The 24,076-nt window shown below is 38.4% G+C and overlaps 1 protein-coding gene across 3 annotated transcripts in view; it reads right to left on the bottom strand.

Moving 5' to 3' along the window:
* Positions 1–1,141: 1,141 nt before the first annotated feature.
* Positions 1,142–24,076, bottom strand: part of PRTFDC1 (phosphoribosyl transferase domain containing 1) — a 42,531-nt gene continuing 19,596 nt past the window's right edge. The window contains exons 4-9 of one of the 3 annotated variants that reach the window (XM_015853268.1): positions 20,392–20,457; positions 8,422–8,439; positions 6,974–7,056; positions 6,491–6,537; positions 4,825–4,901; positions 1,142–4,218 (exon numbers count right to left, since the gene is read on the bottom strand). In XM_015853268.1, the coding sequence (XP_015708754.1) occupies positions 4,171–4,218; positions 4,825–4,901; positions 6,491–6,537; positions 6,974–7,056; positions 8,422–8,439; positions 20,392–20,457 (339 nt within the window). In that variant the 3' untranslated portion in view covers positions 1,142–4,170. The remainder of the gene's footprint in view (positions 4,219–4,824; positions 4,902–6,490; positions 6,538–6,973; positions 7,057–8,421; positions 8,440–20,391; positions 20,458–24,076) is intronic. The other 2 variants (XM_015853269.1, XM_015853270.1) reach the window with 2 other exon arrangements.

The raw sequence follows: 24,076 nt of genomic DNA, 5'->3' as shown, positions 1-24,076 counted from the left end.
AAAAAGGTAAATACTTGTAACAATTTAGGAAAATGAAATAACCGTGAAAAACCATTTCAGGATAACACTGATTTGTTCCATTGCTTCCATAACATCTGTGATAAATTCTGATGTTTTTCAGTGCAATCCCAATAGCTGTAACGGTGTAGCACTGACCATCCAGCAAGTGTTGTCCCTTGTCAAGCCTTATGACTTAACAGCACTGGGAATGAGGGAAGCTTTACTGACCCAGTGGGTTTTGCAACAAGTGTAGCTGTGATTTAATCTAGTGAAATGCTGTGTCATGGTTGGAAATGACATTTTCTTGTCGTTATCTGAGGTTCAATTGTGCAGGTCTAAATGAGTACTGGATCACAATAATACAAGTCACTTTTGTCTCTTTCTGATATGGAAAAAGAAGGGAAAACTGTCAGGACACTCCCGAAGCAAACTAAAGGTCAGTCTTTGAATGGTATCCAAACCTTTTTCTCTCTCAGTATTACAAACAAATTGCTGTACTGCAGGCTCCAGCTGTTTGCCAGTAGTTCACTCCTCTGTGCAGCAGCAGAAGGAACAAAGTACTGCACTAATTGAGTTGAAGTTTTTGCTGACTTGGAACTCATATTGTGTTCCATAAGAGTGTGCGGTAACAGCAAGACGTGCAGGTGAGGATACTTGTGCTCATGTGAGAAGACAAAGGAACCACCAGTGGTTTCTGTGCAGGAAGGACAGTGTCAGCCCATAATTCTTGGCAGAGAAATGTGCAAATTTCTCTTTCCGTTCTAAGGAGGAAAATAAAGTAAAATACCCTTCACAGTGTGCTTAGACATTGCATTTGTCTCAGCTCCTACAGGTAGGCAACCAGAATTTCTGGAAAACATTTGAAAAGATAAAAGAAAGATGTTCCTCAATCGATGGCTTTACAAAAGGGAATGCAGACTTCTATTGCTCGTTGTGATACTCTGTACTTTTGAGATTCTCATCTTATTTTCTTAGCTGAAAATGAAAATTAAAGTGTTCCAGGTAGTCAATTGCAGGCTTCTTGTGTATCCAGTCTGATTACAACAGAGGTTTTCAGTACTGTTTTATCTGGATACAATGAAAATACAAACACCTGGAGAGAAGCTGATTAGGCCTTCTTCAGTCTAAAGAAATACTACCATTTAAAATTCCAGTACTTTTATTCCAACAAATGTTATTCTCACTACAGAGCAGTAGAGATGACTCGTGCCATAAGTACATCTTCAAGTTCAGCATTTTATTGTGTGCAGAGTGGTGACATGACTCCTTCCCAGGTCAGAAGCTGTTCTGAATACCACATACACGTTTTTGTTTGTTTTAGCAAACACCTGAATGTCACCTAGTAATGTAATTACAAAAATCCTTCTAAGGTTTAACACACTATGTTCAGGAAATACACCCTTAATAGTAAGCAGTCCAAAAAAAAAGCCAGGCACTATTTACTGCTTAGTTCAACTGCAAATACAAGCATGCAGCAGCATGCTTGGAAAAAAATAATAACTACGTACATACCATTCAGGTTATTTCAAATTCCTTTACTTTCAGATATTTTGGAACTGGACCAGATACAAGCATGATTGAATTGAATGAAATCTGAAGACCGAAGACTACGAAACATTTACATAGCTTCAAAGCAAATAACTGCCCATGTTAATTTGTATTCAATGGGTAGGGGAAGGATGCTGGTGTTAGAGAGCATGAGAAGAAAAACTGAGATACAAATGGATGCCTGCCAAATACATGAACACAATGTCCAGAAAAATAACTGATTGTGAAGAACATCCTCTCTTCTTCAGCAACAGATGTTACAGAACTGATTTAAAAAAAAATAATGCATTGCTTTGTGGGTCATAGGGTTCAACTGCAACTGAGAAAATGTTGAGTGGCCTTTCAGTTCAGGAACACTGACACATGTGACACATGGAACCAACACTATTATTAAGCTGTGAAACAGCCATGGGAAATAGTAAGATTTTTATGTTGTTTTTGTTTTTTAACTATCTGAACAGAATGGAGAAACTAAACTCAGCATTAATGTGACATACATGCATAATGACCCACTGCCTGGACGTGCTTTTACCTATAAGGGTAGAAGATTCAAATATGATGTTAGAAATATAAAACACCTCTTATTCACAGTATAATTACACACGTAAATTCACTACTGAAATTCATATGGTGTTTTATCACCATGTTTAAAATATGATGGCAGGAGGAAATTAATTTAACTTGAATAAACATTCCAGTTTCTCCTTATCTTTTCTATAATTAAGTTATTTTTTGTTGGGTACGTAGATTTTAACAACCTGAATCTTTCAATGAAACAACTTTGACCAAGTCTGAATGAAGTGCATCGACAGCACTCCATATTTTCCCACTAATTTCATGCTAATTCACCTGTTACATTCTTCTGTTGTTGTTGCTGTTGGCTGATCATAGCAGCAAAAGGAACTGGAGTGCACCTTTTTAAGATGAGATGATAAAAGGACACAAAAATCTCAGGGATCTCCCATGTTAGGCGCTAAGCATGTCTGCCTGCACCACGTTCCAATCCGTGGAAAACAGAAACATTAAGTAAAACTCTCATAAAAAGAAAAAAGAAACTCCTTTCAACACCTTCCACCAGAGGTGTGGGTGTGCTTTCCTCTCTAAAGCAGGACATTATTCTATGAAGGAAAGCTTTTCAAGAGAAAACTTTACAAAACATAGGCCAAAAGAGTAAAGAATAAAGGTCTAAAACATTAATCTAGCAATCAGTAATTCCTCGATCTCACTTCATGTCATTAACACCATGTATTTTATCCAAGTAGAAGTAGATTATGAGTGACAGAATACATACATAAGGTACATTCAGATTAACAATTGAATGCATATTTTGGAAGAACTTTTATGGGATATGCAAAATATACTCAAGCAGGAAAATAAACAACTGTGCATTGTAACAAGAGTTCTTACAGTATCTGTGTTAACTTAAAGGAAACCTAAGCTGATAAGAACATACCTCTTACAGTTCAGAGTAAAGCTGTTGGTACAGAGCTCCTTACATTTGCTTCCCTCAGGACGTTATTGAGAACTGCTGTATACAGCACAGAACTAATTTTTTCATTTAAATACAGCATGTAAACTAACAGACTTCTTCCAACATGATGTGCAAGGGAAAGAAGGAACCTATGGAGTCTGCAGCATTCACAGGTTAACTTGTGGCTTGTGTTCTCCTGCACATTTTTTCCTTTCTGACACTAGCTTTCAGCACTGTCAGATCTGTATTCCCTACAGAAGACATATAGTTTCACAAAGTCTCAGCTCAGACAAGCCAAGACAATCAAATTGGCACTGAAATTATTGTTTAACATTAAACTTTTGTTGCTTAGTGAGGTTTAATTAAGAAAATATACACAGAACACTATACTAATTTTTTCACTTGCTTGTGTACTACAGAAGTCAAAGGATGGAATACAGAAATGGAAGCCTGTCTGGTGTTGTTTCCTCTTGGTTAAAATTCAGCACATTTAACTGATAAGATCTATGCAAGCAAGACATCTTCCAAGCTCAGATCAACAGTGTCTTGCAAAAGTCCATTTTGTACCAACACTCTAATTCAGTGCATTCTGAGGGTTAGAACATCGGTTTGAAAGCAGCAGTAAGGACTATCAGGAGTCATACAACACACAGCGTCAGCTGAAACTTCTGAATTGTGGAACTAAATCAAAATAACATTTTCAGTTTGGTAGCAGCATATCCAGCCAAGATCACATGGATGCTGAAGTTCCTAAAAGTCTCTGTAATAACCTTAATGCACATAATGACATTTCTGAACAATTTTTCACAGCACATTATGAATACAGTGTGAAGTACATTAACTGTAATAGATGGAATGATGGACTGCACAAAGAAGATGCACTCACAGTAAACTGAGACAAATTATTAGGAAAAAAGAAATCATGCCATAATTTTAGTACCAAAAACAACTTCCAGTGTCTACTTCAGATTTTAGATAGGAACACTCACATCTGTATATATTCATCAGTATCTCTAGAGTAAATCCCTTCCTACACTGAGTTCACAGAAACTGGAGTGAGTTGAACTTCTCTTCTGAGAGATGCTTGAAGAAATGCAGTCCAATTTCTGCTTCTCTGAGCTTACAAATCTTCTAGTGAGGGTGTCACTGCTTCAGACTCTGTATTTTGCTTTTCCGCGATCATTGATAACACATATGTGCTGAAAAAAAATTCAACACTGATTACAACAGCATAGTTAATTACATTATTAATCATTATTGTATTGTTCAGAAATAATTCTGTCTGGCCAACCCAGTAATCTTGCTATTACCCCTTCCTCTCCAGAGACCTGAAATTGAATTCTGATTCCCTTTCTACCTACAACAAAAGTTCCCATCATCCAGCTCCACCCCTGGGAGTACCATAGGAAGAAATGACAGGGCTTGTAAAGCTTGCATCATTATCTAACAGAGAAAAGGGACAAGCAACATAGCAGTAAACAGCCCAAGTTGTCTGAAGGAGCTATATGTCAATTTTTACTGCTGTCACTGCATTCACTGGGGGTGGTGGAACCATGAAGGCTCACAGAAGATAGAAGCTTATGAACTATGAAGTGAGAACTTCTGCTCTTAGTGGCTATGAGGTGGGAAGGAACCATCCACAGTGCTGTGCAGAGACTCCTCTGGATTATCTGAGGTTTTGCAAGGAGTTCTACACTCACTGGAAGGATCCAAGCATGGCATAAGATCACAGAGATAATGAGGTAAATTACAGTCTCTAGGACCCTGTAAAACAGTGTTTTTTTATATAAAAAAAAGAAACTTACGTTCAGATCTCTGAAGTACTCATTGTAGTCTAAGGCATAACCTACCACAAATAAGTCTGGAATTTCAAATCCATAATCTGTATAGAGATAAAAAACAAACACCATCAACAGAAGATAGGTGGCTCCCATATAGCCCTTAAATTCACTGGTTTCCTGACCAGAAAGCTGTGGATAGCTGAAGTCAGTTCAGGTTATGTTACTTTTGACTCAGACACTGAAGTCAGCAAGTGGCCCTTTATGCTCACAGGCTGTTTGTGACAGGCGCGTGAACAGTTATAGAATCATAGAATCGTAGAAATAATCAGGTTGGAAAAGACCTTAAAGATCATCAAGTCCAACGGAGAGCAGGAGAGCAGTTTACTATTACCAGTGGTACAACAGACACACTGTGTAAGGAAGAACAAAGAGCAGAAAAATTCTCTCTCCAGAAGGGGCAGCTCCATTGGTATATGTATGTAATGACAACTGCCCAGTGACAACAAAAAGTATAACATTAACTCAGAAGTTGCTCAGAGAATTACTCAGAGGGTTATTCATGTTCTTCTGAGGGTAGGCAAAACTATTACGCATATCATCCTACCAAAACGTGCCACATGCTTCCTAAATAAAAGCCCAGACTCATGCCTGTGCCTAACCAAGCAACTGCATGCAGTGTGGCTGAATCATACAACTCACACACCTCAGACTAATCTTAGGCATGTATCTTGTGAGTGTGAAGTTCTGTGCTGTATCAGCACTATAGAAAAAGAGTTTGACTCTCTCCAAGTTGCCCATTATGTAATCAGAGAAGGACATAACCTTGTGGATTCCCTTTTTTTCCTTTTTTTTTCCTTCTTTTTTTTATTCATACGATTTTTACAGCATAAAAAAATGACATGCATTTAAGTGAGGATTTCTATTCACTTGTTACAAACTATGGGAAATAAAGACACCTCGGAATCACAGATTCAAGTATGTGAGGAAATGACAGCCCTGTTAGTGATTTAAAGGGTGATCTCCAATGTGTGTAAAATTCACCACAGTAAAAGTAAACGAGAAGGTGGAAATAACCTGTTTTGTTTTACAAATTATTTCATAAACATATTAAACTGTCCTTCACAGGGTAATTTTATTGTATCTTTTATGCATGTAGCCTTCGTTAAACCAGTAAAATAGATACTTTAATTGACTGAATTAAATTAAAATACATTACTGTGTAAAAATATTTGGGCCACAGTTCAGATTACTGGGCTAAAACCACAGAGCCATGCCCAACATCGACTGGCTTTCCTTCAGGCTTCAGCTTCCCTGTCTCCCACATCCCAAACAAATACCCTTCATGCTACCTTCTGGTAGTCACCTGCCTACTCTCCTTCCCTGCTCCCCACCTCCCCAGCTCAGCTGTGACCAGGGCTTTCTCTTCCATGTAGCTTGTCAGAGACAGGAGAGAAAGCAATCACCTTTCCTGGGTAACACTTAACCCCTTCATAACTTCCTTATGAAATGAGTACTCAGCAGAAAACATCAGACAGATAAGGCTGGGCTTAAACTGCAATTATACAAATTTTTCCATTGCATCCCATACTCCACTGCCAACTGATATCTTACAGCACTTCCAGCAGTCCACCTCATGATAAAACAACAGTAACTTCTTGTACCGGGATGTAAAAAATGTCACAACACTTACAGTCCGGTCTGTACCCATCAGGCCAAGATGTTCTTTTCACCAACAGACTGTAAAGAACAAAACAAAAAGTTTAGCTATTCACCAGAATAAAGAACTGTTTTCTCTGTAAACAAGCAAACAAAAACAACAAAAACCCACAGCCTCTGAGCCATATGAATCACTGTGTGTTATCTTTCTGCTGTTTCTTTGACAATAACCTAATGGTGGGGAAGAGATGGGTGTGTTTCCCTTCAAAGTCTATCAATGCCAGTCTTGAAATGGCTGAAGGAGAATGAATGGGGCTGAATGTCACTGCAGAACAATACAGTGGCATTTCCTCTCCTGTCCTCCACCCTCCCTTGGTGACTCAGGCAGCTCCTCTGCAGAGCTCCCCCTGCCATACGGCAGCACAGCTTTAAAGCAGGATCTTGGAACAGGAATCCCACTGAGAAATATGTTGGGCTGGACTAATTAATTATTAAGTTTTGTGATCACTTTACTCACCTCGCCACTTTAATCATTTTTGGGTTATATTTTTCTATATGATTAAGCAGAACCTTCATAGTCCTTCCAGTTCCAACAATATCCTTGCAAAACATGAGAAGCACAATAAGTTAAAACAAATGAAAGCTGTAAAGAGGAAACTTGGACAATGACTGAGCAGTTCCATATTCTTATTTTGTAGTAATTATACTATACACTCTTTGAAGTAATCACTTTCCACTCATGAAATAAAGAGTAAAAGGAATGTCCTTTTCCTCCTGAAAATATGAATACTTCTAGTATATGGGATCTTACAAGGGCCTAGATATAACTTTATTGGGCAGTGCAAGTGTACAGGGATCAGAACTTTCAAATTAAGATCAATACTGCCATATGTCAACACCTCTCCATCTCAGTGCTAGATATGCTCTATTTGTTGTTTTCTGAGTATTTGCTGTGCTCAACCTAATCCGAATGAGATCAGTACATACCTGGCTACACAACTGAACACACATGAGGAGCAGCTGCTGATGCTGAACTCACTGGGTGCATATTTTTCATTAGCAAAACCTTACCTTTGCTCCCCAGCTATCTACAAACATAAGTAGAATTTGCTGCAGACCTTTTCCAAGTTTGTTACAGCAGTTAGCATTGACAAGGATGGAGCCTGTAGCAGTTTCTCAGGTAACCATCCATCTCTGTGCCTGATGACTTTTTTTCCCCTTTGCTACGGAAAGACATTCCAGCATCTATTCATTTTCATTACAGCATCCAGCCTGCTTCTCACACAAGCAGACTGGGCCTGAAATGCCAGTCAGATCTTGATGTGCTCTTGAAGCACCCTGGTCGATTTTCTGACATTTTAACACAGAATCACCTACATTATTAATTAAGAAAGATTTTGTAGCACCAGTGAAGTGACATGTTCTTTTCCTCTAGAACTGAATGCTGTTGATCTACATCAGCAACCTATCTATGATGGATCTCCCCAGGGGATGCTCCAGGGTGCAGTGCTAATGAGCAGGAGCCACTGGGACTTGAGAGAATGACTGACATTCCCATGCAGCATGTGAACAACCCTGAAGTTATAATGCATATGTAGGGCTGTGCTACCATTTCAAAGACATGCAAGAAGGAAGTTCAGGGCACAATTGCAATTGATTCATTGTCTTCCAAGACACAGAACAACCCACAGAATGGGAGATCTTGAAGCCCTGAAAACAACAAATCAAGTGATGAAGAAGCACAAACTCCTGGCTATCACAAGGCAGAGTCCAAATTAGAGTGGTGGCAATGTATCTCTCTGCAGTCGCAAAAAGACAGAGAGGTTATTAAGTAAGACATCTCCCTCTTCACCACTTCCCAGTCAAAGAGTCCCAATGCAGCCATGTTTTAGGCACTCAGCGCAAAACAAAGACTTTACTAGGTGACTTTCTCCAAGTACAATATGACAGAAACAGCCAACTTACCTCAACAATTAAAACGTTCTGGAAAAATAAAAGAAAAAAAAGTTACACAGTATTCACAAACAAAGTGAAAGAAATGTTTGAAAAAGTATAGGCCCATGTGCATATGTACAGCTGGGCAGGACACAGCTTCCTGTTTCATTTCCGTGCCCTGAATACTAGCCAGCCATTTCTGGTCGTAGCCAGGGACTATGTATTTATTCAGCTTTGTCTGGATTATCCCCGTTGGGCGAGAATGGATGTAGCTCTGGAAAACACAACCAGGTGGAAGGAATACACCCAGGATGAACTCTACTTCCTTGCCCTGTGTCCAGCAGAGCACTACAGTGTAACCGATAGCTCACTAAAATGTACCTAATGTTAATATTAGACTACAGCGATGGTATTCTTACTCCAAAATTCTTCCTCTCTCCACACCCCCAGAAATCTTGCAGCGGATTACAAGGCAAGTTCTATGTCCCACTCTCATGCTGCAAAGCACCCCCTTCAAGTACTGCTGCCCAAATCAGTAGCGTTAAGAGAAGTGGTCCAAGTGATGTCAAGCCTTATTGACACAGGCTCAGCTTTTTGCTCAGATGGCCCATAACTGCCCCAGGAATCACAGTATATAAGGTGACTTCTGTTCTCCTATTAAAAGCAATAATAAAAATAAGAACCTACTTATTAGAGGAGATTATCATATGCATGTTCAAAAGCATAGTGCTCTCTCTTACAGTTTTGCATTAAGATCAGCTTTCTGAGATGGAACTTGGAATAGCAAAAGCCAAGTTTTTTTACAGTATCTATTCATACATGTATTCATCTTACATGTATACGACCACTGCACATCCTGTGAAACCTTGAGACAAATAGTTTCATATCCATGCAGTTGCTCATCAAACAAGCCTACATTCCCTTTCTAGCAAGTTTGTTGGCTTTGCTACATACATAACATGGAGACTGTTTAACTTCCCTTTCAATCACACAGTCCCAGAGCTGAGAGCTCTGAGAAAGACTCAAACACCATGGAGATGGAACTTGTACAGTGCCTCTATTTATAAACAGAGCGGCTTTGACAGCCTCATTAATAGGTGTGTATATATATATATGTGTGTGTGTGTGTGTGTATTAATATATATATACATATAAATAACCTATTAATATATATATTAACCTATATATATATATATATAAATCTGCAAAATAGAACTGATCAATACAGATCATCCACAGATACAGACACACACACACACACATATGTCCAGGTTGCAGTCCCTCCTAATAATTACAGTGCTTGGCAGGGAACTGTGGCATGCTTCATGCACACAACCACTGCAGAAATGTGTTTCCACACACTGTATAATCCCTAGATCCTTCTGAAATGGCAAAACATTTGGTAAAGGTGTGGAGGGAACTCCCAGCAGTAGTTCAGTCAGTGCCAGTGATGGAGGTATCACTCAAGAAAGCCACTAATTTAGACTGAGCTCTGATGGAATGTATGTTAATCTCTGAGAGTGGTTCCTTTTTGGTGTTTCCAAAACAGGTGTCACTGGTCGTTATCCTGCTTGGCACTCCTGACTTTCAACCTCCCAACTGCTGACAAGAACAACTCTGGGTCTGAAAACTTAAACCTGTGGAGAGTTAAACCTGGTATAGAATTATAGAATCATTTGAGTTGGAAGGGACTTTTAAAGGCCATCTGGTCCAACTCCCCTGCAATGAACAGGGGCACTACACTGGATCTGGTGCTCAGAGCCCCATCCAGCCTGACCTTGCATATCTCCAGGGATGGGGCATCCACCACATCTCTGGGCAATCTGTTCCAGTGCTTCACTACTCTTATTGTAAAAAACATTTTTCTTGTATCTTGTAGAAGAGGCTCACCTGATAATATCAGCCTGACATTCTGAATTACTCTGCCAGTTTACTGTGTCTTTTGGTCTGTTGACAAGAACTTTACACGCAAAGGAAAAGCACAGATATTCCAGTGACAAGACCTATCTACCAGGTATGGCAAGAGACACGAAACACCAAATCTGGCATGGCAGAGACTGCTTTAGTAGTCTGTCCAGGTTCTGCAGAGTCTGATTCCTCTCCAGTCAAAGAGTAGGGCAGGACAGGGGCTTCACCAACCAAGGCCCAACCCTACAGTGCCCCAGCAAGACAAACAGGACTGACCTAAGATAGACTCAACAGACAGTCTAGATTATCAGGCAAGTTCATGGCTAGGAGGCTGGTCTGAGGCTAAGCTCTGATGTTAGTCCACAGGTCAGGATCAAGTCCAGTGAGAGTAACCAGAGCTAAACACAACCTGCTGATTGTCAGATCAGTTCACAGTGATGAAACAGATCCAAGGTTAAGCTGGCAAGTCAGACTGTGAGTCAGGGTCCTGAGTGACAGGGTGTGTTAGTGAGGTGCAGGAATGGCTGGAGTTGAATGTCAGTACTCATACAGAACAGATCTGTCATGGATTGAAAACCCAGGGTTGAGCATAACTATTGAACCATGTTCAATAGGTGTCATAGGAACCCTGTTTGACTCTGGTCAGGATCACAAAGATCTATTAAGAACACTCAGGGGACTACCAGACTGAGATAAAAGCATAGTCCCGGAGTGTTTCATCTATAGACAAAGATGTGTTTGCTGTTTTTTTTTTTTTTCCTACAGTAGCTAGCTTCAGTTATCCTATGATGAACAGCTTACTTGCAAGCAGAAATCATAAATGAAGGGAAAGCAGCTTCTCTGACTATGGAACTGAGATTAAACCAATAGGGAGGAATCAACCTTGCTAATTAACTAATGAGAAGAAATAATCACAGCTGTTAAAAGAAAGCAGGGCTGAGGAGATCTTGAAAGATCATCAAGATCTCTTCTATCTCTTTTGGCTCAGAGAATCAACTTAAGATATCCCTCACAGATAATCTGATTTTCCTCTTCTTCAACATGATGAGGATTTCAGATTTGGGATTATCAGGTAATAAGCCTCAATGCCTTGATACCTAAGAGCAAAAATACAGTTAGAAAACTTCTGTTGCAATTTGGCCTGAACTTGTTTTGTTGTGGATGCACAAAAAATATTTTCTCTTTTCCACTTTTGCAGATAGATAAATTTCCTGTTTCCTCTTCTTCAGATTAAACAGCTCCTATTTATTTGTTTTTTCATGAGCTGCATTTTCTGGATTCCTGAACATTCTTTCGTTCTCCTCTAGAACCCATCCAGCTGGTCAGAATTCTTCTCCAGCTGAGCCCCAAGCCAGACAGAAGCCTTTCCCAGTCTTGAAAAGAATAAAAGAGCCGCTCTCCATACCTTTTACATTATCCTACTTCCTATAAATTCCATACAGTGGTTACAACTTCTGTAAAGCTATTCTGCTGTCTCATGTTCAGTCTGTGATCTGCCCATTGTATCCAGCACAGAACTGCTGCTTAGTCAGTCCTTCCCCACTTGCACTTATGCAAAAGATTTGGTATAAACATGGAAGTCAGTATTCATCTTGACTGTTGCTACACGTCATTCTTTATGTCAACTTCTTAAAATAATTTCTTAAGATCATGATCCTATGTTGTAGTATTTTTCCAGGTAATATCATTAGCATTAAATGCTAATTTCACCTTTTAAATAATGAGTTAAATATTGTAGTTATTGAAAAACATGTTTTAATGCGCCCAGTCTGACAATGAAACATAGAACATCTTTCCAACCGGTTATACATCCACCTAATAGAAATTTAATTTAGTCTACATTTCCCTATCACAAATGACTCATAAGAAGGAAGGAAAATGAATGTGGAATCAGACATGCCCGAAGGGTTTGTCTGGCCACTACACTAATAGCCACTTGCACAAGACTTCAACAGAGGGGTAAGATCTCACATTGATTAATTATCTTGAGAAGCAATGATACTGTAGGACTCTGAAATTCTCTAACCAGTGTTTCTGTTATTCTTGTCACTTCCTCCTCAGATTCAGCAAGTCCAAGAGTTGTAAATTACATACACTGAGAGATCTGTTTCTTTGAAAGTCCCTTTAATCAGGTAGCTGCTTAGCTAAGGAAACACAGATATTCTGGCTTGTATTATGCATACTCTCATTATTGCCAAAACATGAATGAGTATTTTCTATGCTTTGGAGACACCGTTTACGTAAGAACTTTGTAGTGGATAAGCCACTATAAAATATTTAGATATGAAAACACATATTAGTAAGCAGGCATCCTGATAGTAGAGAATGATAACGCTAATCCCTGTTTTGGTTAGGCAGGCTTACTGTAACTAAAGTCATCATATTTAACTTCTGCTTGTGACTGAGAGCATTCTTAGTAGTTTGCCGTCCTCCAGCACCAGAAATCATCTCTATGAAAATAACATGATGAGCCAGGACACAGACTGTATTGCTGCCTATCCTCTACTGCTCTTCTACTGAAGCAGGCAACTGCTTGGAGGGCTGCAGGAAAAGAATGGCATTGCAAAGTAATAGAGAAACAAACCTCCAAGGAGCAAGCAGAAAACTGGCTGAATCCAGCGTCCCTTGGGAAAGGTAACAGATACGAGCAAGTCTTTATTCAGCTTCACCATGAAATCCACCCATGAACTGAGGGGTAAGAGACCAGTAGAATTCATTAGCTTGTGATGCTACTGCAGCAACTGACAGATGGACACATGATGTGACAATACAGGATGCCAAAGAAAAGGTCTTTATCCAAGCATATGTAAATGTTTGAGGCTCCTATACCACAGAGATCAAGACTGTTTTGTCCTTTCAGATACAGCTGTGGGGGCTGCAGAGGAGGAAACCACATGAAAAGTAATCTGGCCTTCTGGCATGCATTTGATATTTTCAATCTATTTTTGGAGCTTGAAGAACAGGAAATAGGAATATTTACTGACACAGTGACTAGTCTGAAGATGGCTTAATTTCCGAGCCATTCTCACCAATCTAAGCTATAGAAGTATGTCCATAAATCTAATAATGCTTCCAATATATCCTCAGTGAGACAAAGAGAATAGTCAGTTTCTAGAATACATCCTGGAAATACATCTCGTAGTACAAATAATGAAGGGGCAGTGGCTCAACCCAAAGAGTCTGAAACACCTTTCCACTGAGTCATAAGTATCAGTAGCTTTCAGCGCTGATAGATCAGAAGAATGGCTGGGAGCTGACAGGTATGGGTGACTGTGATTTGTCCTGTGCTCACAGCTTTTCCTACCAGGTATTAGGCTGGTGCAATATGTGCCCTAACTGTGTTTTATAAATGCAAGATAGAGAGGGTTTCTGCAATGCTTAAAATTCTCCACTTCTGAGTGACCAGGATACACACAATTTCTGACTCTACATATGGATATTTGCACTGAGCAGAAATTACATTCACAGTGTGAACTGGATTTACACAAAGATTAAACTTTGCTCTTGTATCCTTCTTTAGATGGTAGTAGAAATTGGTTGTCACACACACACAGAAATAGTTTTTGATGATATCACTGTTATGTATAATGAAGAAGCAATCATTTCCACTTCCTGTATTCAACAGGGATTTCTTGTCTCAAAAAGACATAATTTCACTTCTATTATAAACTGCCAAGCATTTGTAAATTTAAAAATTAAAATGGAAATCTGCAAAAATTGAGAAACAGTTTTCTGTAGTCTACTGCCTTTCAATGCCACATGAGCTAATATACAGCCAGAAAGTAGGCTGGTATTATAACACATGTAAGGAAAATCCTGACTTGTGATAAGCTAAAAAACACTCCAGCCCTGAGTCAATACATTTCTATTGTTTACCTTCCCACAGGTCAATAATAAATGGAACAACGTCAGCTAACAAGACCAAGCAGAGTAATGAGGTCACGTATAAATCCTGCCTGGCAGTAATAAGTTCAATGGAAACTACTTTTTTTTCTTCCTGGAAAATAATGACATTTTTTTTCTCCTACATTCTGACTGTACGTTCCTCTTAAAAGCTTAATTTCAAAGGAAAAGAAATCCTGTGCCTTAAAATAATTAGTAAATAAGTGTTTGAGGGATAACTTGCCATTGTGTTCATATCAAATATAACCTTTTCATAAGTGAAAATGCTGTTATAAGTTTAGAAAGAGAAAGCATTTCTTGAAAAGCAGAAACTCTGCTGAAATAATCAAGTAAACAACAATACTTAAAGCAATACTACAGCTAACAGGACAAACACAGTCCTTGCAAGTACAGGAAGGAAGTCAGGTAGGTGAGCAAACAAGTTATATTTTCCTTAAATGTCTCAGTATAAAATCAATAGAATACCAAAAAAATAAGCTGTTAGAAAACAGAAAGAACTGAAAACTGAGAAAAATACAATTACTTCAAACCTGGAAAAAAAACACCTTACAGTGAAGCAGGGTTTGTAGCAGGAAGTAATAGCTTTTATTTAATTAACAGCCCAGTTCCCAGCGGGAGAACATTTTTCACAAAGGAACTTTGACCTCTCAGCCCACAACCTCAAAGAGACCACAAAATACCTTCAACAGCTGAGCCTGGGAACAAAAATTCACAACTGCTGTATGCAGTAGAAATCACGGACTCGATGAAATATGGAGTTTATGGCACATTATAATCTTCCACCGCAGCTGACCTCCAACTCATTTATCAGTGTTCCACAGCTGATAATTTGCTCTTATTTTAGCTCAGAGGCATTCTTAACATTTTTATCTGCCTCTTTGGTCATAGGGCAGGTGATCGTGTAGGGCAATCACTCTTTTCTCCTGAACTGTCTAACTTATTACCACGTTAGGTTAAAATTAATAATTACTTCTAAGCTGTACTTAGCTTGAAGTTTGCCGATTCTACGCAGACCAACAGAAGGATCTGCGTACTTGGAATGTCTTTTCTTCCAACTGTAACCACTGGATTAATATGAATTTCCAGTTGTTAATTCTACCTTAAATCCTTGCCACTACTTCACAACAGGCTCGCAGTAGATCACTTTATCTAAAAGAAGCTTAAGTAATGACTGGACGATGGGCAAACATGCAACATGTAGCAATATTAATTTGATAATGGTAGGAATCAGTTTAGTAAGCAAAAGGATAAAAAAAGCAACATCCAGAAAAAACCTGTTCAGCAAAAAGCTGACCAAATTCAGATGGTATAATCAGATTCATGTTTCAGCAGTGAGGACAGTTAACTGTTGGTAAAACACTCCTGAAGTATGGGGGCTTCTGCATCAAGTTGTTAAAGCTGGACTTCAAAATAGTAGGTTGCTCCAAAGAGAAATTGTAGCCACACTGAAGAAATTGGTGGGTGGGACCCTTCAATCTAAATTATCCAGTGGCTCAAACAAAAACATAACAGTACTTCTGGATCTTTAAAAGAAAACAAAAATAAATAAAGAAAAAAAATAGAGAAAAGAAAAATGAAAATAAATGTAGCCAGATTAGTGGAACTTTAGGGCAGTAATTCCTAAATTAGCTAAATAAAGGGCTGCTATAAGTTTTCCAAGCCCACAGAAGGTAACCAGGTAGCGAGCTTAAAAGAAGGAACAACTTTTCCACACACATCTTAAATATGAAACTCTTTGCTGCGGGATCCTGTAGGACTGTTAGAGGCATACCTGGAATTACTAAGAGATTAGACAGATGGGAATAGCAGTTCCAGCACTGGATCTACTCAGAATGATAGCCCGGATGTAACTTTGATTTAGAAAGTCTCTGTACCAGCTGTGTTTCATATATCCTTTCCTAGTAAGATTCCAGTTAAGTGCTGCTGAAGATGTAACACAATCCCAGACAGACCTTTCATCTTATATACTATGGCAGTAATGGCCTTATGAGCATTACATCTACGACAAACAGAGAAAGTTATGTGTAAAAAGAGAAGAAATGAGAGACATAAGTCATAAGAGAGAAACTACATTATGCTCCAGGAACATATCCCCATATGACAGATGGGGAAGGAAAATGGCAGACAATGGATGTATTTATTTAGGTGAGATGAATATATAGGAAGTTTAGAAAGTTGCTAAGAAATATCCTGACAAAAGGTAGTGTGGATTACTGAATGGTGAACACCCTCCTCTGGATGAAACCTTGTCTTAATATGATCAATTATTTTACAAGAGCATTACAATAGACACAGAATGCTTAAATGAATGCAATAAAGCACACAGAGAATAAAAGACATTGGTTTTCATTATTTTTCTTAATCTATTATTTTCTGATCTCCAAAAATGCCCAAACCACTGGCTGTCAACATGATGTATTAAGCATGAATAAGGGAAATGGCCTTCCAAAAGTAACATTAAGATTATTCCATGCTACAGACAACTGGAGCATTCATGGATCCCATAATTATATCATACTAACTACGTTGCTAGTTTTTTTATAATTATAAGTTCTTGGTAACCTAACAAACAAGAATAATTAATTTTGTTCACATTCTCTGTTATATGCAAACAGTGGTAATTACATAATTACATTGATATCATTTTGAAAATGAATATATTATCCCAACTAAATGAATACTTACTTCTAAAATTGTAAGTTTTGATTTTGTCTAATGTGCCTCATATGCATGGAGACAAGTTGAAATGGTATAGGGACTTTTTTAAAGGTTAAAGGACAAATTACATTTGGAATGAGATGCAGAATAACTTCTACCAGTGGAAACCTTGGACTATGTAACCAGCTCCAAAACTCTTGGGATTAATTCTCTCTGATCTCCATAATTCCCAAAGTTCTGGATATCAGATTAAAAATATAAATCAATTTCTCTTCAACAAAGACACAAACCTAAAGTAATTTACTGTATATTAAGAAAAAAAACCCCACACATGCAAATAAAGGAAGTAAATGGTAATGATAATTCACAGTGCTGGTCCAGTTGAATCTACTAAAATTTCTGTCTATTTTAAAATTTATTTTTTTTAAATGGCACGAATAATTCTAATGATTCAAACCATCACTATATTATAAAGTATGATTACAGTATTAACACTAAACATTATTATATTACCAGGTTTTTTCCCAATCTACTTAAATTTTCATTACCTTCTCACTTTGAAACAGCACCTCTAGTTTTCTGTGCAATTACTAATTACCTCCTGTTTTCAAAATGAATTCATCTTTACAAGCATTCATGATAATTCGTACCCTAATGAAAATTTTAACTATAGAGCAATTGAAAGCTAAACGTCTCCTAACTATGAAATCAGCTACTGAGAAATTTTACGTTCATCACTTCCAACATTAAAGGAGACATAATGAAATTATATTTTCTCTGCATAGAAATGAATAGTTACAAAGCATTGGAGTCTTAAGCTGTATCAGGACTCATTTTCCAAGGACCTTGATTGATAATTCATACCACTGAAATCTTAATTTTTGCCTCTGTGACCTTCTCCACATACAGATTTCAAACTGAGGATTACTTCTATTCATGTAGTTTGGGTCTCGTGCCTTATTCTCCTCCTTCTCTGTCTGAATACCTCTCTGTTATTATTTGGATCATTATACATTTTTTCTCACAAAAAAAGGCTTTGATACAGAGCTGCATGTTCAAAATTATACTCAATATTTTTTTTTCCACACAAAGAAATGATTTAGCCTTTCACTAAGATTATTGGGTAGCCGTGGTTCAAGGTATTATTACTTAATGAAGAACAATTTAAGATCTGAATATCAGAATCTTTTCTGTAGCTTTCGGAACTGTTAGAAGTTATTTATGGTCTCAAGTATTACAGAAAGTTAATGGAACTTACAGACACTCTCAGAAACACTTTCCATGATTATTAAGTGAATATGATTTAACCTGGCATATTAATTTTTCAATATAATTACAATTTTCTATAATAAGAATTCCAAGAAGTCAGAAGTATTTAGATGACTTAGAAGCAGGAAAGTTGAATTCCATCCTTAAGTCTTCCACTAATTCATCCAGTGACTTTAAAGCCAGCAGTTTTAAAAGCCAGAAGCTAAACTAAGTTGCTAAAATACAATTCAGGGAAAGATTTACACTGGCTGTAGGAGGCTCTGAATCAGTCCACGAATGATTGATTAGCAAAACGTGCTAAATACTTCCACTAATTGCTTAAGTCAACAACAGATGGAGGAATTGGCACCAGTGGACATAAGGCTACTCCTTCATATATCCAACTTTAGACACACAAGTCCGAGCATTTGAGCTCAAGCCTTGCTCAGATCTACAATCAGAAAAACAAGTCTTAAGGAAGCCTCATCTTCATGTCTTACAGTGAAAATGCAATTTAGTTGTTCACCCATCTGCAAGAGACAACCATGCATACAAATTCTGTACATGCCCTTTCAGCAAGTCAGACCATGTCCTGCTTCATCCCACCCCATCCCATTCTCCTTTCCTGCCTCCCTGCACCCAGCTTCTGACACAGCACTTCATCCCAAATTAGTACACCCACACTTACCCAGGATCCTGGCCTCTTTACCCAACACAGTCCCAAACATTACTGCTTTTTGGCCTTCTCAACAAGTTTCTTCTCGCTTCCCAACAGCCACATCTTATTTCCCTGCTCCAAACCTGGGAGCAAGGGGCAGTGCCAACAAGAAAAGGTCACCAGGATTTTCAATGTAAGGAAACACTGTGCTTCATTTTTTGGCAAGAGCAGAATTACTTGGGCTAAATTTTTCCTTTCACACATATATGCACACTCATAAATACACAAAAGTCCCAATACAGAAAGTAATATTTTGCCCCAGAGAATTCACATTATGGTAGAAAAACTGTATCTGGAAAAGATATAAATAGCTGAAACCAGGATCTGTCTCACCAGGGTCTCCTCAAGAAAATTTGCCATTTGAAGATGAGAAAGAGGGTCTGGCCTAGAATATAAGAAAGGGCTTGGACTACCTGGGAAGAAGAAATTAAAGGGGCACTGACAGTTCTCCTGTAAGGTAGAGAAACATATGCAAAACCATTGCAGAAGAGCAGGTTACACCAGCAACTGGATATTAGAGAGCAGCAAATTAATTACTATTTCACAAGAACATGATGAACGCTTTCATGATAATTTGCAAAAAACACCCACCCATCAGAATTTAGAAGGGTAAGCTGAGGACATGCCTATCACTAAGATATTTGGAGAATACTAGCATTTTCATTGAAGTTCTAGCTGCACCCAAACCTATTTAATATTAATGAAATATTCAACATTTACTTTGTCTTTTCTTTTTTGAGTGCTACGGTACAGCAAAGCAAATGAGATAGCTAGTGCTAGCTACATTTGAGTGCTTTGAAGACAATGATGTTATCTAGTGCCAACTAATACAAAAGTAACTGCACGTACAGTACGAATAACAAAACTAGTATTATGTCCTTAATGCATAAGTAAAGAATCCATTTCTGACCATTTTCCACAAAGACCATTTGCCTAATGAAACCAGCCTTCCTTCCTCTTCAAAGCACTGTTTTGTATTATCATGGTTGGATGAAAATAGCCTTTCCACTGGCTCAAACCACTCCATTTCATTACCGCAGTGTTCAACCATAGCGCAAAGCAAATTCAGTCATACAGACCACCTGATGCTGAAATAAAAAAATCCCATTTGATTGACCGAGTGAAAGGTACCAGTGCGGCACTTTGTACAGCAGGCAAAATTATCTTAAACCCCTCACATGCTGAATTTGACAGGGATACTCAGACTGCACTTTGCTTGCACACACCCTCCAAGGGTAGAAAACACAAGGCTGAGAACATAGATCAGCCCTGGTGAGGCATTCCAGGACAATTTTTGCCCGCAGTATCTGTGATAGTATATGTGCAACTACTTGGCAAATCCCTGCACTATTTAATGAAGGGGCCACTTCTGACCTTTTGAGGAATCTGTAATCTGAGAGCAGTGGCGTTGCAGCAATTCAGAGGAGATGAATATATTTCTTTGATTGCAGTATTAGTATTAGTATCTGTCTTGAAACTGACAGTTCATGAGCAAAATTACACAGCTTTTCTCAACTCAGCATATAGTGGATGTATTTACTTTCTGAATTTTAAAATCAACAAACCTTTCCAGTCAGCTTTGAAAGATCATCTCCTCCCATTATCTGCATATCTTGCATTGACTGATCATTCTGAAAGAAAAAAGAGGAAACTTTGAAATTGGATGTAACAGGATAAAACAGAAGTATAAAAATATTAACATTTTTTGGATCTTTCATCGTCTTGGATACTAAATATTGGATGCTTGGATACTCAATTATTAGCACTGATGTAAAGGAGGTAGCAAATTAAAAGATACGCAATCACAGCTGGTCTCTATGAATTTCCTTAAGAAAGCAACAGCAAAATTAAGTATAATTAATGTGGGGGTGCTGTGAGAAATTGGTGCGTGTGCTACTCTAACCTCCCTACCCACAAGGAGATTGAGCCAGTCCAGTTTTATTAATAGCTGCAGTACCACAATGTGACCCTGCGGCTCACTAATAGCCAATAAACTTTGCCATTATGAACTACTGCTGCACCTGCTGGTGCTCCCAGCCCAGGTAGAACCCCAGGGCTTTTAAAGGCACCTCAGCAGCCACTTGGTCACCAGCAATGCTACAACCCCAACAGCCACACACAGTGTCAGCAGCCTTCCTAGGTAACTGTAATTAACGCTTGCAGTATGGCCCAGAGGGGAATATCTCCAGGTTTGCATACTGCAGACCCACCAGCAGAATTCACTTTTGCTCTGATTCCACTCCTGTAAAAAAATCCCATAGCCCAGCTTTGCCCATTCATAGCAGTCATTGCCTTAGAAGACAGAATGTACCCCTGTCTTTGCTTTTTCTGCAGCAGATCTAGGAGCTCTACATGTTTTTCATGCTGCTCTGATTCGTTTCCTGGGAAACAGAGCTGGAGCTGGAATGAGAGTTACGTCCATATGTCTTCTAATACAAATTCCAACATTTCTCTTATTTTTGCAAAGAATAACAGAAAAAAAACCAACAGAGCAAGCAACAGATTCCTCAGAACATGATTTTAAAACTAAATAACAAGTAGAGTCAGGGAACATTTAAGCCTTAAAAGCACAGGCCTTTTATTGTAGAGCAGGCTGGGTCATTCTTCAAAAGCCAGGGACATATTCAGGTCAAGAGTAGTATTAGACTATAAAAAGCAGATTCTAATATCTATCACAGAGTGTGTAACCAAGGCAGTGACAAAATATTTTTTCATTTCCAAATGAGAAAGGCTGGAATTTCAGTAACAACCAACACACAGCAGTCAAAAGGGACACTTTGCCCTTAGTTGCTAGCTGAGAAGAAGAAAAAGAAAAAAAAGAGAGACCAGTGAAGTATAGCAATTAATGAATTTGTTTATTTTTAATTAAAAAAAAAATTCTCTTTCAGCGGTCTTCACAGCAACACTATTTCCTCTGCATTTGGTATTTCTGGCTTCAGCTGAAAGGAAGATGCTTAAATAGCAACTTTATTGCTGGCGAGCTGTTAAGCAAACACAAAAGCCATTGAGAGCCAGGGGATCAGAGCATCCCCCAGTCTGGGTATTTGCACACTGGTGGCTGTGACACAACTGCACACCATTAGGAAAATCCTTGTGTTCTGACTGAAGAATGGCTGCTGTCAGAGGACAGGGCAGAGTGATGCTGTGCCTAAACATCATACGAAATGCATCTCGGAATGCTCCATAGAAGATGATTGCAAGAAACATGGAATAATATCTAGCATCACACAGTAGTTATTCTATCAGAAAAAAAAAAAGTGTTTCGTTGACTTTAATGCCTTTTAGAACCATCTCTAAATTCATCAATTAATTCACAAAGTAAAATCCATACCTGCCAAATAGCAGGTCTCAATAGCATGATGTCACATTAGAGTAATTGCAACATTCATACAGAGAATGTGCACACTACGGTTGCCATAGGAACCTCCCAGTGCTTTTTCCCGAGTTCTCAGTTTATAATCTCAAAATAACACTGTACTAAATGTTAAGTATAAAGCACAATAAATGTCAGGGGGAAAAAAGGAAATCTGATTCATTCAGTACCTTTCGTAGCCAATTCAGAACGGTCTGTTTAATTTTCACACTCCCGAGTCATTCAGTGCTCCGCCTTCCCTTTGGGAGACATCCCATATTTTCACACAACTGATACAACTGACTCTACAGGGCTTCAAATAAATGCAAAGACATGAACTAAAGTTTACTTTCAGTATCCCAAAGTTCCTCAGTATTTGCTTTCTAACGTATTTAACTGCTATCAACACGATTTTTGCTGTTAAATGCCTGAGACTAAATACAACATTCCAGATAGACATCTCAAAACCACACTGTGGTTTTGTTTGTGCAGCAAACAATGCATTGCCCTTGGTCCCAACAAATCACAATGCAATTTGTGCTACTCTTACATCTCCTCGCATGCTGTATTTAATATTACATTCCTCTTTATTCTGTATTTAATAAATCTGCATTTTTTTCAGGAAAAAATTCAACAGTGTTGCTCTACTTGCTGAGTTATTTTTTCTCACCTGTTCATCTGTATTTTCTGACTTTATTTCCCACAGACCATGTCATTATGCATCCTCACACCCTATGAATACTTAACAAGTGAAAGCTAGAATGCTGCTATTTCCACCTCCATTTTTTGCAGCATGCAAGATAAAACTTTGACTTTCTACGTTGATTGGAAGTATAGATATTTAAATTCCATCTATACTAAGTCATGTCTTTTGAACTGGGTGAGGCACAGAATTATTACATCTCACATCTCCTGAGATCAGTGCTTGGATACAGTTCAAGTTACAAGTGAAATGAGTTGGGTGGTCTCAGGAAAATTTATTACAAACAGCATTGCTCATCTGAAAATTGCACCAAACTGTGAACATCTGTTACTCTGCTAAAGAAACAGTATCTGGAGTGCATTAATACTGGGCCCAATGAAACAAAGATTCTCTAACCATGAAAAAAAAATAAAAATAAAGTAGTTCTAACAGTTTAAATACATAATCAAATCACAAAATGACACCAAGGCATTATCACAGTGAACATATGAGGTCACTATAGTTTGCACAGGTCATATGCAACTTCTTGGGAAGAAATGTGATGATAACTTTTTTTTTCCCATCTAAAATTCATTGGACAAACAAAGGAACGTGGCAATCAGGGCAGCTCACCAACATGCTTGTCTTACACATCTACTAACACAGAGCAGAGTTCAGGCTATGCATTCACTAAGGCCTCCCCATGAAGGCTGTCATTAACAGCACATTATGTGTGCTACTGCTAAGCTCACAGGGTCACTCATCATCTTCAGTACAGACAGAATTACCCTGTCCCTAATTTAGGCATCTGAAAGTCAAAATCTATGAAACTCATCTTGGGCTCCCATCCTAATCACTGGAGGAAGCCCGATATATCAAGAAAATCCTCTATTTCACCACATGGGAAATCTGCAGCAAATAATTCACACCTAGATGTCTAATTGTCAGACATCTGAAGTTAGGTGAAAATAATTCCAGCTCAGTAGACTGAGATCAATATTTTCATCCTATAAACCTCACTGAGCATTCAGAAAGAAATTACTTTCAATCACATTTACCGCAGGCATATAAGAAGCAATGATCTTGACTACTTTCCACTACTAACATTCTGAAATATCCACTTAGGTTCTCTCACACAAACAATTAACACAATTCCCCTTGGTACTAATACAAGATAATTTGCTTGCATTTTTACACCAAGGTTTCATTTTAATCT

Source organism: Coturnix japonica, chromosome 2, assembly GCF_001577835.2.
Source record: "Coturnix japonica isolate 7356 chromosome 2, Coturnix japonica 2.1, whole genome shotgun sequence".
NCBI classification, from domain to species: Eukaryota; Metazoa; Chordata; class Aves; order Galliformes; family Phasianidae; genus Coturnix; species Coturnix japonica.
Note: the sequence above shows the minus strand (reverse complement) of the source record. Positions and strands in the feature narration are given on the sequence as shown.